General features: G+C 52.7%; 1 protein-coding gene across 2 annotated transcripts; it reads left to right on the plus strand.

The window, feature by feature from the left end:
• Positions 1-1187: 1187 nt before the first annotated feature.
• Positions 1188-15683, plus strand: NQO2 (N-ribosyldihydronicotinamide:quinone dehydrogenase 2). 2 transcript variants are annotated; one of them, XM_061194777.1, is made up of 8 exons: positions 1188-1363; positions 2568-2711; positions 4246-4410; positions 10357-10487; positions 12781-12894; positions 13786-13887; positions 14215-14434; positions 15451-15565. In XM_061194777.1, the coding sequence occupies exons 2-8, from the start codon at positions 2705-2707 to the stop codon at positions 15477-15479; spliced, it is 768 nt and encodes a 255-aa protein (XP_061050760.1). In that variant the 5' UTR covers positions 1188-1363; positions 2568-2704; the 3' UTR covers positions 15480-15565. The 2 variants fall into 2 exon arrangements, with proteins under 2 accessions (XP_061050760.1, XP_061050762.1); XM_061194779.1 differs by lacking the exon at positions 14215-14434 and having other exon boundaries at positions 15451-15683.
• The last annotated feature ends 747 nt before the right edge of the window (positions 15684-16430 follow it).

A 16430-nucleotide genomic window follows, 5' to 3' on the forward strand; every position in this document is an offset into this window, starting at 1 on the left:
CATTCTAATACATTCGGAAATGCCTCTACAACGTTTCCCTCGGATAAAGGTCATTCTAAAATGAAAACGTCCCCCAGGACCTCCTGGGCTCACAAGACAAGGTGGCCTGTCTCCCGCTGGCACGAGAGCATGTCACAGCGAGGCGATGTCCTCACTTCTGAACCCAAGGAAAACATCAGCCACAGACAGACCACCCCCTGACGCTGGTGTGCAAACAGCAGCTGCAGTTATTTTCATTAGGAACATTACACAAGCGGGGGAAACCTGCCTTCTGCTCTATAGGGCCATCCCAGGACACCGGAAATCAAGGCAGAGCGTTTGGGGAGGGTCCTCGGGTGGGTCGCAGTGGCAGGTGGGCTACCAAATGAGGTGTTACAAGCCAGAAAGTGCTGGAAAAAGGGAAAAGGAGAAAATTAGCCCAAACTGCTCACCAGCACCCCTCGCCCCCACATCCACAGGCTACGGTTCAGTACCTCTCTGCCTTCTAGGGGATCTCCTTGGCCTTGAACCTTCATCCTATGTGCTCTTTACCCAGCCTCCCCAATAAAAACATCTGGCCAAACCACAGTACAACATCACCACTAGGATGCGGTCACACACCGAACATTCCCATCACCACAAGGTCCCTCTTATAATCACACCCGCCCCCCAAACCCTGGCAACCACTTATCTGTTCTCCGTTTCTAGAATTTCTCATCTCAAAAATGTTACATAAATGGAATCGTACAGGACGGACCATTTTGGGATTGCCATTTGTCGTTCAGCATAATTCTCTGCAGACTCGAACAGGCTGCTGGGTGCATCGATAGTTCATCCTTTTTATCGTTGAGTGTTATGCCGCGACCTTCAATCGTTACCCTGGACACACGCCTCGGGGTGGAGGAGACGTGAGGCGCGGGCAGGGGCGCCCCCATCTTCCCAGCACTACAATCCCTCCAGCCGCCACAGCGCGGAGCCACCGGGTCCCGCTCGGACACGAGGGCCCGGGCTGGCGCGGAGCAAAGAGCGCGAGGGGCGGGGCTTAGGGCGGGGCGGGGCGCCGAGTGCGGGGAGAGGTCGAGACTGGTCGGGCTCGGGGGCGGGGCGGGGCGGGGCCAGGCTGCGTTCTGGGGCGGAACGGGGGCGGGGCCGGGTCTAGGGCGAGGCGGGGCGGTGTTCGTGGGCGGGAGAGTGGGCGTGGCCAGGACTGCGCTCGGGGCGGGGGGCCCCGCTGGCTGACTCCCCGCGTCCGCCCCGCAAAGCGCGTCTGCGCGCCGACGTCTGCGAGTGCGTGGCCCGCGCGGCCAGAACGTGGCGTGGGCGTCGGACGTTCTTGCGGAGGGAGTCCGCGTCTTGCCCTAGTTCTGGGCGCGCGCTGGCTGCGGTGAGTGTCCGCGCACGCCGGGGGGCGGGCTTGGGAACCTTTCCCAGGGCGAGGGTCTCCGCGGGTTCCCACTTCCCGCGTGCCCGAGGCTCCTCTTCTGCAAGTACGAGGCTGGGGCACAGGGTGAGCAGGCCCTTCGCTGCCCTCAGCCCTGGACTCGGCCTTCGCTGACCCCAGCTGCAGACGGGAAGCGGGCAGCCCGGGGTCAGCGAGTGGGCGTCGCGGTGACCCGGCCTAGGCCCGCGGACCGCCGAGTTCCGGCTCGGCCTTTGCCCCGCGCACCGTCCAGTCTGTACCAGGCCCTGGAACTCAGCTTCTTTAACTTTAGTCCCTGAGATTCTCAGCCAGAGAAATTCGAAAAGAGAAACGTGTACTCGGTGTATGCTTCCTGCACGGCTATGTATAGTTGTAGGGGGGATGGAAAGAACCCAAGTGTAGGAAGAGAGAAACGGTCGCGGAGATTAGGGCGAAGTAATGTACATCAAACTATCAGCCCATTTGATGTGATATATAGAGTTTAACAACGACATGGCTCTTTTTTCCTGTTGACCTGGTAAGTGTATAATTTCCGAGGGAGGGGTAGGTACCCCTGCTGTGCAGGGGCAGTAGGTAGGGAAGGTCAGTGGGGGAAGTGTTGGGCAAGTAGCCGACTTCTTGGGCCTCAGTTTCTTATTCTGTACAACTAGGAGAATTGACCACAGCGGGAGTCAGAAACTCAGTGGCCTCCAGTGGCCCGGCGGGTGATGTAAATAGGTAAACTGGGCCCAGCAAAGCAAGAGGGGAATGCATGCCCTACTGTAGGCATTAAAATTAAATGGTTTTTAACCAAACCAAAATGTCTTTGGGCCCTGACCCTAGGGATCTCAGGACGAGGTGTCCCTGAGTCTGGAGTGACACTGATGACCTGTCCGAGGTGATCAGGTCCCATCACTCTCCTGCATAACGTGCTCCAACAGCTTTCTGTTAGGCTCAGGATAAAGTCTTTGCCCCTGTCCTGCAGACCCACACATCTCTTGGACCGAATCTCCCACCATCCAGCGCTCTGTTTTAACCCCAGGTGCATCACGCAGGCTTCCTTCAACACCGGGCCGCTCCCACCGCCTGCCTTACCCTCGCTCTTCCCTCTGCCTGAACCTGTCTGTGGCTGTACCTCGACCTCCCCACCACTTTTCCCCTGTCCCTCAGTGTTTGTTTTCTCTTCTAGATTGTTGGGGTCACCGAGGGGAGTGATTGCGCCTGAGAGCCCAGGGCCCACCACACCCAGTCCTTCCGTGCCCAGAGTTAACCGCAGACCCTCCTCTTGGCAGCATCCAGAGAGAAAAATACCCGTCTTCCTAGAATATGGCAGGTGACTATTAGCCATGGGGGAGTTAAGCTTTTTTAAATTAAAATTTTAGTTAGAAATTGAATACCTTGTTATAAAAACTCCAGACAGCACTGAAGCATATAAAACTTGTTTATAATGTGCACTGCTGTCTGGAATTCTCTCGTTTTGTGTTTTCTTACTGGTCGTATTGTCCATTTCAGCCCCATCAAAATCTAATGCTTATGCTGTCTTTGCTTTGCCTCCAGCCTCTGGGATGACCACCTGGACATAGTAGGTGCTCAATAAATAGATATTGAGTGAATGAGCCCCAAGAGTTACGATGGTTAAAGATTCAGCACGACTCACACACATCCCATTCTGTGACATCTTTTTTTTTCAACAAAAGATGAAAATCCTTTCATTTCAGAACATAAACGTTCACGTTATTTTACACATTGCGTCATCCGTTAGGGTTTCTCAGCCTCGGCACTGCTGACCTTTGGGGCTAGATAGCCCTGTGTTGTGGGACCTGTCCGTACTTGTAGGATGTTTAGCAGCAGCCTTGGGCTCTGTCTCCTGTATGCCAGCCGTCCCTCCCTCTGGAAGTGACAGCCAGAAACGTCTCCAGACCTCGTGAAATATCCCCTGGGAGGCAGCACTCTCCCCAGTTCATGTGTATCCTTTTTCCTATTAAGCCTCCAAGTAGAGTTCCTTTATAACAAATGAGTCTGAGGGATTAAAATAAAACTGTTAATCATTAATTTCACTTGTGGGGTTCAACCTTTACACTCAGCTGAATGCCCCAAAGCTGTTTGCTTCCAACTGACGTTTATATTTTCTCCTTAAGGGCCTAAACAGAATAATATAAATCAAGAGTTTAAACATTTTGGTCTCAGGTGTTCCCAGGGAAGATTTAAACAAATCCCCACAGCTGTCTTCTGGAAGAAATCGGTACCTAACCTCACAGAATCTTCTGAACTAGGAAAGTACTGCTTCAGAGGCTGTTGGTATTAATGACACAGCCAGGCCCTGTAACGCTGGTCTTCTTAGAGCCTCTTGCCCTCAGCCTCGCCCCCAAAAGCGGGACTTGATGCAGGCCCTGCCTCTCCCGTGGGACTAGGGATCTGATTTTTGATGTCTTAAGTGTCAATTTTTGATGGAGGGGAGGGAAGCAGAGCTGTGTGTCAGTGGCTGATGCCTTCCGACAAAGGGTTAGCACAAAAGATTAGTCACGGTAGTTTCTTATTATGATATTAGGCAACACAGCTAAAACTTATGGAGGATAAAACAGATTGGGCTTTTAAAGAACTCAGTCGTGTTACTCTTGAGGAATTGTAACTTGACTCGTTATATATTTGTGTGTTAGTAAACTCAAGTAATGATGAACTATGATATAATTAGAATTTTTAAAAATGCTCATTGTTTTAAAACTGTCACCCATAAAAAGGGTTGGTCTTTCTTACTTAGCTTCAACCACGGTGATGCACCTACGTGTTTTATTGTCATCTTAGTCCTTGTTGAATTTTGACAAAGAGGAATTATTCTTCAAGAGAAATGGTTTCTTGTCCGGATTTAGGTAAGAAAGTGCTCATCGTCTACGCGCACCAAGAGCCCAGGTCTTTCAACGGGTCCTTGAAGGACGTGGCGGTGGCTGAACTGAGCCGGCAGGGCTGCACCGTCACCGTTTCTGATCTCTATGCCATGGACTTTGAGCCGAGGGCCACAAGGAAAGATATCACCGGTGAGTCATGGAATAAATGCTCTGGTTTTTTAAACTTTCTTCTTTGTGTGTGTCTTTTTACTGAGGTATAATTGACATAACGTTGTATTCGTTTTAGGTGTATAACATAAGGATGCGATGTTGGTATACATTGCAAAATGATGATAAGTCCAGTTAACATTCGTCTCCACACATAGTTTCACTTTTTTCCCCTCTTGATGAGAACTTTCAAGATCCACTCTTTCAAATATGCAGCAGTCTTAACTGTAGTCACCATGCTGTGCGTGACATCCCCGTGACTTAGTCATTTATAACTGAAAGTTTGTTTTTCCGGCCCTCTTTACCTGTATTACCCACCCCCTCCAGCCCCTGCCCCAGGCAGCCACCAATCTGTTTTCTGTATTCATGAGCTCAGTTATTTTTTTGTTTTGTTTTTTAAGATTCCGCATATAAGTGAGATCATACAGTATTTGTCTTTTTCTTCCTGATTTATTTCACTTAGCATGATACCCTCCAAGTCCATCCATGTTGCTGCAAATGGCAAGGTTTCTTTCTTTGTGGCTGAATGATATTCCATTGTGTTTATATATCACCTTTTCATCATCCATTGATGGGCATTTCGGTTGTTTTCGTATCTTGGCTGTTGTGAATAATGCTTCAGTGAACATAGGGGTGCAGATATCTTTTTGAGTTACTATGTTCCTTTTCTTTGGGTAAACACCCAGAAGTGGGATTGCTGGGTAGTAGCTCTATTTTTAATTTTGGGGAGGAAACCTCCACACTGTTCTCGATAGTGGCTGCACTTTACATTCCCACCAGCAGTGCATGAGGGTCCCCTCTTCTCCACGTCGTCACCCGCACTTGTTGTCTCTTGTCTTTTTGATGATGGCCATTCTGACCGGTGTGAAGTGATATCTCACTATGGTTTTGATTTGCATCCCTGATGATTAGTGATGTTGAGCATCTTTTCACATGCCTGTTGGCCATCTGTGTGTTTTCTTCGGAAAGATGTCTGTTCAGATCCTCTGCCCATTTTTAAATCAGATCGTTTGGGGGATTTTGCCTTCTTTGTAATTTTTTTAATTAAAAAAAAGTTTGAAAACAAAGCTTATCATTGCACATGATGGAGAGTTCTCAAGTCAAAAAGGTCTCAGTGCAAGTTCTTTCCCCCGTCCCCAGCCACCCGGTTTCTCCGCCCCCAAGGAAACCAGTGTCACCTGTTACCTGTGCATCTTTCTGGAGTGAGTCTGCGCTGTCTCTTGATGCACCTAAAGCAATTAAGGGCATAGCCTCCATTTTCCCTCCGCTTTTTAAAAAATGGGAACATATTACATATGTTTTGCATGTTGCTTTTTTTCTGCTGCGAAGTCCCCCATTGTATGGAGGAGCCATGGTTTAAGTAGCTGCCACTAATGGGCATTTTTGGTTGTTTCTCACTTTTGCTATTATAACAGAGCTGCAGTGCGCAGTCGTGGCCATATGTGTTTACCTGTCTGTGCAGGTATGTCTAGAATGGAGTTGCTGATCAGAGGGAATGTGCGTTTTGAATTTTCGTAGATAATATCAAATTGCTTTCTGTAGGTGCTGTACCAGTTTACCCCCAGCAGTGTTTGCAAGTGCCCGTTTCCTCATTTTACCAATTTTTTGATGATTGCCAATCTGACAGGTGGGAAAATGGTCCCTGAGTACACAGTTTTGTATATGAATTGTAAGTATATTTTTACCTATTTTTTTTTTTAGTTGTGACTTTACTGTGGTGGCTTTTTTCATGCAGAATTTCATTTACTTTTGCTTAGTTGGCTTTTGACCTGTGTATTTTGTGTCATGTAAACTCTAAGCTTATTTTTTAAAGGTGTTATAGTTTCTTCTGGTATTTGACAGGCTCCACTTTTTAAATTTAAGTACGTTCTCTATTCAGAATTTACTTTGGTGTATGATGTGAGATGTGGGTCGTTTTTCCCAAGTACTTACCCAGCTCTCTCATCACCATTTATTACATGATCCAGCTGTTTGCCCCAATTTAAAATGCCACCTTCATTGTGATCTGAATTCCCGCATATGTTTTATTCTCTTCTAAACTTTGTATTCTGGTTTTGTTTTCCTATCCATGACTCAGTACCACATGGCTTTAATTATTTTGGCAAATAACTTATTTAATATCTGATAGAGTTAGGTCACCCTCATTTGTCTTATTTTCTATTTTTTTCTGACTAGTTTTACTTTTCCATAAAATCTTTTGGATTAGCTTTCCAGATTGTCGACTGAAAAAAAAATACACAACGTGAGAGCTGTGAGTTAAGTTTCCTTTGGGGCAAAGTGAGGACTCTAGCCCAGGAGACAGCCTCTCAGAGAGCTCTGAGGAACTGCTCCGAAGAGGTGAGGGGGGAAGTCAGGATACGTGTGATTTTGGTGAAGCGGGTACGTGCAGTTGAACACAGTTTGGCAGAAGGCTGCTGCTGGTCACGAGGAGCACATGTCTCCGTTAGTGATGATAGTGCTTTTCTAGATACGAAGAGGTGCGAGAACTGGGCTCATAAAGTCTTCTCCTGGAAAGATCTAACTCTCTGAAGGCCTGTTCTGCCAGTTTTTCCGGGAGCACAGGGCGCCTCATTCCTGATCTCCACCCTTTCAGGGCGTGTTGAAGGTCAGTGGTCACAGCAGTTTGTGACTTAATCCTTGTAGAGGCAGATGGCAAGTGCCAGCCTTTGGGTGGCAAGATTCAAAAGGTAACAGATGATCTTTTTATTGAGGTCCCATTAAGTTTACAGATGACTCAGCCTCGTAAAGTTCTTTCTGTCCCAGTGACAGGCGTGGCTCCTCATTTGCTCATGTGCTCTTACAACCTTCCAGGTCTGTTTACGAGTTTTCTTCATGCAGCTCTCACATAATTCTTACTAACTGGGTTTTGTTCCTCTATGTCAGCAGTCCCCAGCCTTTATGGCACCAGGGATGGGTTTCGTGGAAGACAGTTTCTCCATGGACTGGGGCGAGGGATGGTTCAGGCGGTAATGCGAGCGATGGGGAGCGGCTGTAAATGCAGATGAAGCTTCTCTCGCTTGCCCGCCGCTCACCTCCTGCTGTGCAGCCCAGTTACTAACAGGCCGAGGACCGGTACCAGTCTGCGGCCAGGGGGTTGGGGTCCCCTGCTCTATATGAAGAGGACTAATCTGTGTGTGCGTGTATGTGGCTGCTACTAATTTTCCTACTGTTTGTAGTTTTCAGCTGATTCTCTGGGGCTTTCCTGATATACAGTCAGATCATCTGCAAATAATGATAATTTCACCTGTGGTTTTCCAGGAATTTTAATTTTAAATTAATTACCTTTAATTTCCTTCTGTTTGCAATTGGGTTAGCAAGATCCCCAGATTTAGTATTCAGTGCTGATGGTAATACCTGACATCCTTGTCTCTTCTTGTTTTCCCTTCTTTTTTAAAAAATTTATTTATTTTATTGATTTATTTTTTTGGCTGCGTTGGGTCTTCGTTGCTGCGCGCGGGCTTTCTCTAGTTGCGGCGAGCGGGGGCTACTCTTGGTTGTGGTGCGCAGGCTTCTCATTGCGGTGGCTTCTCTTGTTGCAGAGTACGGGCTCTAGGCATGCAGGCTTCTGTAATTGCAGTGCGCAGGCTCAGTAGTTGTGGCTCGCGGGCTCTAGAGCACAGGATCAGTAGTTGTGGCGCACGGGCTTAGTTGCTCCGCGGCATGTGGGATCTTCCCGGACCAGGGCTCGAACCTGTGTCCCCTGCATTGGCAGGCGGATTCTCAACCACTGTGCCACCAGGGGAGCCCTTCCCTTTTTTTAAAAAAAAAAATTTATTTATTTATTTATTTTGGCTGCGTGGGGTCTTAGTTGCGGCATGTGGGATCTAATTCCCCGACCAGGGATCGAACCCAGGCCCCCTGCATTGGGAGCATGGAGTCTTACCCACTGGACCACCGGGGAGGTCCCTGTCTATTCCCTTTTAATAAACCAAACAGTTCTTTTCACTGAGCGAACAGCAAAGCAGGGACTGGGGAGATAGAGAGTATTATGTGGAGGAGCCCCTGGTTTTCAGTGAATCAAGTGACACAAGCTCTTTGTATAAAGTACCTTAAATGTGGTGAACAGGTGGGCAGAGGGTGAAAACAGCAAGCCCCTTCACATGCCCTCCTGGTCCTGCATGGCCCCCAGGGACAAGCAGGCCAAACTTTGTGGTGTGGATCATTGTAGATCTTACTCCAAATATCAGCAAAATGCATATCTGTGTAGAGCTTAGAAACTCTATAGATACAGATGTAAGTGGGGATTTGCTTTATTCACTAGAGCTTCTGGGTGTCTCTTTAATGACTGCGTGGCACTTCATGGTACCTGCTATAACTTACCAGTTCTCCTGTTGACTTAGGCTTACTTTGTCTCCAGCTTTCGTTTCAAGCTATGAGTCAGTATGTTTCCATGGCTCTGGATTCCCCGTCTTACTAAGAAAGTCCTCTCCATACCCTCACTTATAAAAATATTCCCATTTTCCCATGACATTTGGATACCTTTGCTTTGATATTTACTTTTTAATTTTATCTAGAATATACGTGGCCCATGCACATTTTATTGTCCGTGTACCATTATCAGAAGCACCCAGTGTCCTCTGTGGGCTCCACACCCGGTGGGCGGCAGCCTGCCTGAGACACAGGCTCTCCTGCTCAGGGTCTCTGGTCGGTACAGAACCTCATGCACAGAAGGGTCCAAACAGGTGCTTTGAATGAAAATGAACCCTGGGGAGGCTGAGGGAGGAAGCAGAGCCCTGGCACGTTCTCAGCTGTGGCTGCTGAAGGGCTGGCCTCTCCTTGGGCTCCTCTGCAGGCCGCGTGCTGCAGGGGGCGCACCTGGGCCTCCCGTCGTCCCCTTTGCTGCCATGTGGGACCCGTGGCCTTGAGCTCGGCCCTCAGCCTCCATCTCCTCTCTGGTCCGTCGGGAATTACCCAGCCTGTCGGGTTGTTACGAACATAGAAAGGTGATGCTGCAGAGCCTAGCGTGGTACGTGGGGATCCTCAGCCATGGGTGACTGTTGTTAACACTGATCAGTGCGGCTGGGTGAATCATGCTGCTTGAGGAGAACCCACTGAAGGCCTAGGTCAAAGTGTTAACTTGGCTTTCAGCCTAGTTGTCGAGGGTTAGGGTTAGGGTTAGAGGGTTAGGGTCAGGGTCAGGGTCAGGTGCTGCAGGTTCCAGCCCGACCCCTCCCCCCGCTGCTGCTGCCTGAGCCCCTCCCCTACCAGGCCTTCTCCTGAATCGCTGAGGCCACAGTGAGTTTTTCCAGAGCTGAATTGGAGCGTTCACTATATACATGGGGAGCAGCCCCCTGTGTGCAGGAGAAGCTTAAGCCCCTCGGCCGGGCTCACAAGCCCTGGTCCGTTCCTGCAGTCACATCACCTGCGGGCCTCCCGGCCTCTCACCGCAGGTTCTCGGCTGTGCCCCCAGTGGCCCACTCCTGGGCTGGCCAAGTTTCCCCGTCTGCGTCTTCTGCCCAGAAGGTCCCCTGCTTCTCCAGGCTGCCCTGAAACTCCTACTCCGTCGTCAGAACCCCGTTCACCGACTCATCCCCAGGGTGCGCGCCTAACCCGCCCCCGCAGAGCTGGCTGCAGCGCTAGTTGCACACGCAGAGTGAGACCCCCTGCTTCTAGGCTGTGGGGCGTGAGGCCCGTCTGCCGTAACGTTACGGCGAGCTGGCTGGGTGGTCGTGTTCTGTGTGTTATCGTGTGGTTACTCATCCACGTCTCCTACTGGACTTTGAGTCCCTTAGGGGAAGGTAAGGACGTAGCTTCCTCTCTTTGCGTCCACAGTCTGAGCCCAGGGCCTGGCACATGGTCAGGTCTCCGTGACTGCCCGGTGGCCTGCTGGGGGTGGGGAGTGACATCCAGACAACAGTGGTGCTGGTGGGATTGGCGGGATGGGCCGCGGCTGCCCCCTGGGCGAGAACCCCTGTCCTGTTCTTCCAGGCGCCCTCTCCAGCCCCGAGTTCTTCAGCTACGGTGTGGAAGCGTACGAGGCCTGCAAGACGAGGTCTCTGACCAGCGACATAATCGCGGAGCAGAAAAAGGTTCAGGAGGCCGACCTAGTGATGTTTCAGGTTTGTTTCCCCTCGGATTATGGTAACGAATTTGGTTTGTCCTGTGTGGAGAGTCTTTCCCGATACTGAGTTCACGCTCCTGGCGGTGGTGCTACAATCTGCGTCCTTACTTCTGTCTCGTTGGGTCCGGAGACCCAGGGAGCCCATACCTCCCGTTCAGATCCTGACCCCCAAGTAAACAGCAGGGATTTCTCTTTAGCCTGTGGTCCCGAAACGTCTGACCCTGCAGAAGGTGCTGCCTTCGTTCTCTGGTCCCCAGCCCGGGAGGTGCGGGGCTGCATGGAAACCAGATGTGTCTGCGTGGGTGTTTGTCAGAGTGCTTTGGGCCACATGCAGCTGCTGCCTTAAGTATCCTGGTCGTCAAGAGGAGAATCATCTCCCCCAAGCCCCGTGGGTGGCCTCACCCCCCTACCCTCTCCTGGGGCTCACTCACCTTTGTCCCAGGCAGGCTTCACTGCACGAGAGCTGCCCAGGATGCCACGTCCACGGCCAGCCAGGCGGGCGTCATGGCGGCAGAGTAAATGTGCTTTTGGGGAGTCGTTGGGTGGATAGAAATCCAAGTCAGGCCAGGAGAGAAGGGGATTTATCGTAAGGGCCCTGATCGCTTGGGTTCCCGGAACCCGAGGACAGGCCATGGCGGGCTTCAGGGCAGTGGCACGGGGTGTGGGGTGTCTGCTCCCTTCCCCGTGGCAGCTGCTCCTCTCCGATCTGGCTGCTCTGCCTCTGCCCCACGTCACTAGATCCAGCCTCCCAGGAAGGGATCTCCTGGGTCCACATCGTCTCTGTTTTCCAACCTGCTGAGGGGCGGGGCGGGGGCGGGAGAACAGGACCACCCTTGCGGTGGGCGCAGAGCCGCTTTCCAGACACAGCGCAGAAGCGCCCCATAGACTACACCTGTGCACGCGGAAGCGGCAGCCCCGCGTCTGCCCGCCCCGCTTCCCCGCGACCTTGACTCCGGGTGTGGTCCAAGTGCGGACCTTCTTCCATCCTCCTTACACCTGAGTGCCCGCGGTTTACCACCAGCACGTTGGTAGTCACGCAGGGCCGTGCGGCCGTGTGATGATGGCCCAGTAGTCCGGCCCCTGGTCCGAGCAGAACCCCACGCAGCTCTGTCTCCCCTCGGCTGCGGGCTGCCGGCTGAGCACACGGGGCCCGAGGCCCCCCTCCCCCTCCTCCCCCTCCTCCCCCTCCTCCTCGGAGCCCGAGGCTCCCCCCTCCCCCTCCTCCCCCTCCTCCCCCTCCTCCCCCTCCTCCCCCTCCTCCCCCTCCTCCCCCTCCTCCCCCTCCTCCCCCTCCCCCCTCCTCCCCCTCCTCCTCGGAGCCCGAGGCCCCCTCCTCCCCCTCCTCCCCCTCCTCCTCCTCCCCTGTAACTGGAAGGTGAACACCAGTGAAGGCCTGTTCTTTCTGTGGGAGTCTTTCTTTATTCCTGCCCCCTTTCACCTGTCTTCTCCCCACCCCCACCCCTTTCCCCCGTACTCTGCCCAGAGTCTTTGCATGTATGTTTGTTTTTTTTTGCTCAACACTAATAAAAATGTCATTTACCACGACCATTGCTACTATGACCATAGCTCACCACTCACTGAGCATTTACCCTGTTCTGGGCACTGTGATGTGTCATTGACACTCACCACAGTGCTGTGAGTGATTTGCAAATCAGGCTAAGGAGGCCCAGAGAGGTTAAGTAACTTGCCAACGTCACACAGCAGTAGGTTGTGGAGCTGGGATTTCAGTGCCAAGTCCTGAGTTAGATTTATAGTGAAAGCACGTGAAACACGGGCTTCCTTCTAGCTTTGGTAACAGGTTATTCATCTCTTTTCATTGACGATATTGTTGGATATGGTGTTAGGGCTTCTGTGGGGACCAGAGTGGACTCCAGGGAGACCGTGCTGCTGGTGTGTGGAATCTGAGGAGCAGACTTCTCAGAACCTACCCCAGCCTGACTCCCAGATGCCGTGTCTCACCCCCGGGCGGGGAAATGGGCAGACTCTTTCCCACATCCTCCCTCTGGCCCCGTGGCTGGGGTTCAGCACCTCCCGGCCAGCTCAGTCAGGGGCAAGCAGTCGGGGACCGTCACGGGGGACGCAGCGCCACCTGTGACAGCGACCAGCACGCTGTCGGCTCTGCCCGCCCCGCCGGCCATCACCGCCACACCGCGCGCCTCAGAGAAGGGGGAGAAGCCTCCCCGTCGTGTTGCGGACACCTGCCTGCCCGGGCCCGGGGAGGAGGCTCCCCCGAACGCCAGGCAGAGGAGCGCGGAAGCGACCCCAGCGCTCCCTGCCTGCCCCTCCCGCAGTTCCCGCTGTACTGGTTCAGCGTGCCGGCCGTCCTGAAGGGCTGGATGGACAGGGTGTTGTGCCAGGGCTTCGCCTTCGACCTCCCGGGCTTCTACGACGACGGCCTCCTCAAGGTACGGCCCGATGAGGGGCGGCGTCCATCGGGGCTGGAGGGGGCGTCTCAGCAAGTCACTCCCAGTTTGCATTTTTTAACCAAACACTGAGCGCCAACTGTGCGTAAGGCCCCGTGTGTTTACATGGGCGAGAAAGCATCGTTCCTGAGGTCGTGGGCTTTTCTTCCAGCAAGGGATACAGAGCGTCCACGTCTGTCTGCGTGCTCAGCCAGGGAGGCCTGGGCTGGCCTGGGGGCGGCTGCGGGGGGGCACCTGCTCCACGATGCGGGCTCATAGCTGGCCATGCACCAGGTCACCTCTGAGCGTCACGTAACCACCTTGAAAACAGGATAACGTCTCGCCCCCAGGGAAGAGGTTGCGGGGAACCTGGCAGATGCATGGGACGTGGTAGCCATGGATTTCCTACTAAAACAAATGACATTTTAAATTCTGAGATCCTCAGAAAATAAGTGCATATAAAGAAAACACTGAGTCATGAGATCCGTCTTGGACCGTGAAAAGATGCCACCCTTTGCTGTGTGGCCCCAGGAGCCGGGCACCGCGGGCGGTACCATTTGCCCTCCCAGCCGCTCCGAGGTCTGGCCTCGGCCTCATCCACTCCTCCCCTGCATCCCTGAAGCCTGCTCTCCAGCAGCGCTGGGGCCTGTCAGCTCTGTGTGCGCCCCGTCCGTTCCTCTGGTTGTCCCCTGCTCTCTGCATTCGATGTAGCTGTCACCTGCAGCTGGGCTGGACGGAGATGGGAATGTGTGTCTTTCCATCAGGGAAGGGTGCAAGGGAGCTGGCCTCGGGTTTTGCCTCCCGGTCATTATAAACCTCTGGGCTGGAGTCACAGTGGGCTTTACTGCCCTGTCCTCTGGGGTCCCACCAGGGCGTGTGCTGTGTCCTCTGCAGGGTAAACTGGCCATCCTGTCCTTAACCACGGGCGGCACGGCCGACATGTACGGGAAAACTGGAGCCAGCGGAGACTTCCGATACTTCCTGTGGCCCCTCCAGGTACGCCACACCCCTCCCTGCCCCGCAGCTCCCCTGGTACAAATGAGGTGTGACATAGGCCTGAAGGCCAGACCGTTGTGACTTCCCTGGGTACAGGAAGTGGCAGCCTCTGCCCTCTTTAATGATTTACTTGGCAGCACTGGAAAGGCTGGCCAATGAGGAAAACACGTGTTATCAGGACAGCTTCTGCCATCGTTTGGGCAGAGGCCAGGCCAAACCGAGTTGGCTGGTGTGCTCTGGGGTACACAGGAGCCCCACGGTGGCCCGTGTGTGTCACGACTCGGGAGGGTAGAGCCATCCACACTCTGGCTCTGCTTCCTGAAGCAGGATCGCCTGGAACCCTGGCAAGAGGCTCCCCGGCCCGCATCCGACAGCCTCGTGAGTGGGCACGTCTCCATGGAGCCAGGGGCTGGGCGCCTCCCCGGAGCCCACCCCCACTCCAGGAGCCCAGGACTCGGCTCCGGGCCGCGCTCCCAGGTGGACGCCGGGCTGCCTCTGCTCCCTGGGCCCGGGGTCGGCGAGGACGGCGGTCAGCGGAAGCGCCCTGGTGAGGGGCAGAGCCGAGGAAGGGAACTGGGGGCCCTGGGTCAGCCCCCGTGTCCCGTAGGGAACTCCTGGGAGACCCAGCGACCTGCATGGAAGCTGCCCATCTAGGCTGTAAGGGATGTGTGTGGAGCTCGGAAGAGATCACGTAGTTAAGGGTTTGTGAGCTTTAAAAACGCAGGCGGTGGTGTGGGGCCCGGCCTCCCACCACCTGATGGGGCAGGCCTGGACAGGGTGTGGGCTTAGGGGAGGAGTGCAGGCGGAGGACCGTGATATTTCTAGAAAAACGATCTCTGAGAGGAGACGGGGTAGCCATCCCGTGCGGAGCTGCTCAGCTGCGGGAGCCCCAACTCCCTCTGCAGAGGCCGACGGGCCGCTTAGGTGCCGTGAGCCAGCCTTAAATTCCTGCTTTTAAAAAATCTTCACCTTTTTTTCAGTTTGCAGAAGTACATATCATAGAAAAAAATGAGATTATAAAATATAAAAATAGTCCCCTTAATTCCTCCCTTAAAAGTAATCACTTTCAATGATTTGATGTATTTCTTTACAGCCCATATATATTTTTAAATATATACTTTTAATGATTAGGCTTATCGTGTTTATCTTTTTACATAAACAGTGTGCCACAAATACTGCTTCACGTTTCTTCTTGCTGTTTACATTTAATGCATATCTTGAACAGCCTTCCATGGTGGCACATTGTAGCTAAAATAACCTCAGTCTAGAATATTCCATCGCATGACTTGCCATAATTTGCCTAACCAGTCAAAACCGTAAACTTTAGTGTCTGACTCAACAGCAGAGATTAAAGATTAATGTCGGTTATCAGAGTAGAATTTGGAACTTGCCGCTGCCCAGCACTCTTCGCCTCCCTGGTAGCGGCCGTGTCCTGAGGTTCTGGGGCATTTTCGTTGTTTTCGGTTAACTGGTAGCATGAAAGGTGTTCTGTCCCCTTGGGTGACTGAACGGATGGCGTGTGCAGGGCGGCTTCTCATCGCTCTCCTTTCTTTGCGGCTGTAGCACGGCACGCTGCACTTCTGTGGATTTAAAGTCCTTGCCCCTCATATCAGTTTTGCTCCTGAATTTGCATCAGAAGAAGAAAGAAGGGGGATGGTGGCCTCCTGGGCGCAGAGGCTGAAGACCATCTGGAAGGAGGAGCCTATCCCCTGCTCGCCCCCCTGGTACTTCGGGCAGTGACCTCGGGGCCGCGCTGGGAGGTGCTGGTGTGTGTAATAAACAACGGCACGACAGAGCAGCAGATGTGTGGGGTGATGTGACTGTGTCTCCAGGGTCCTGTAGGCCGACTCGCGGCTCCCGTCACCTGCTGCTTGTCCCGGATTCTCTCCTGACAGATGTCCGTGTTCTCCCAGGCTTTCTTTTCATTTGTAATATTTTTCCATCTCCCTGTCTTCAGCCTTCGCAGGTAGTGGTGTTTTTCTGTAGTTCTCCTGGCTTGGAACTGGATTTGTTAGGTTTGGTTTTGTTTTATTCCATAACTCAACTTGAATTTCTGTTTTCATAGAAAAGTGAAGTCTGTTCACAGCTCGTGTTTGAGTGCTCTGTTTGGACTTAACTTCTTCCATCTTTTTTTTTTTTTTTTTTTTTTTTTACTTGCATCATGACTGTGAAGTTTTAATTGAGCAGCCACTTAACGTATTTTTACAATCCCTGCGTGCCCGTTACAACGAGGTTTCCAAGCAGTAGTGAGAAGGCATCCTGTCAGTTTGTGCGAGCTCGGGGAACATGACTGACGGTAACCTCAAGGTGTGGGCACGTGTAGGTGGAGTGTCTCCCCCAAAGCGGGTTTGAGGAATTAGATCCCTTCCCCCCACCCCCTCCCCCCATCGTCACGGTCATCGTCACTGCCCAGGACAGAGCAGCTGCCTGGGGTCAGGGCCCTTCTGCTCAGTATCCCAGCCCCGCTCCCATCAGACTGTCCCAGCTTCCCGCTGGATCCCCCTCGTCACACACCTTTCACCTTCCTCTCCCCCTCCCCTGCC

This window comes from Eubalaena glacialis, chromosome 7 (genome assembly GCF_028564815.1).
Source record: "Eubalaena glacialis isolate mEubGla1 chromosome 7, mEubGla1.1.hap2.+ XY, whole genome shotgun sequence".
Classification (NCBI taxonomy): Eukaryota; Metazoa; Chordata; class Mammalia; order Artiodactyla; family Balaenidae; genus Eubalaena; species Eubalaena glacialis.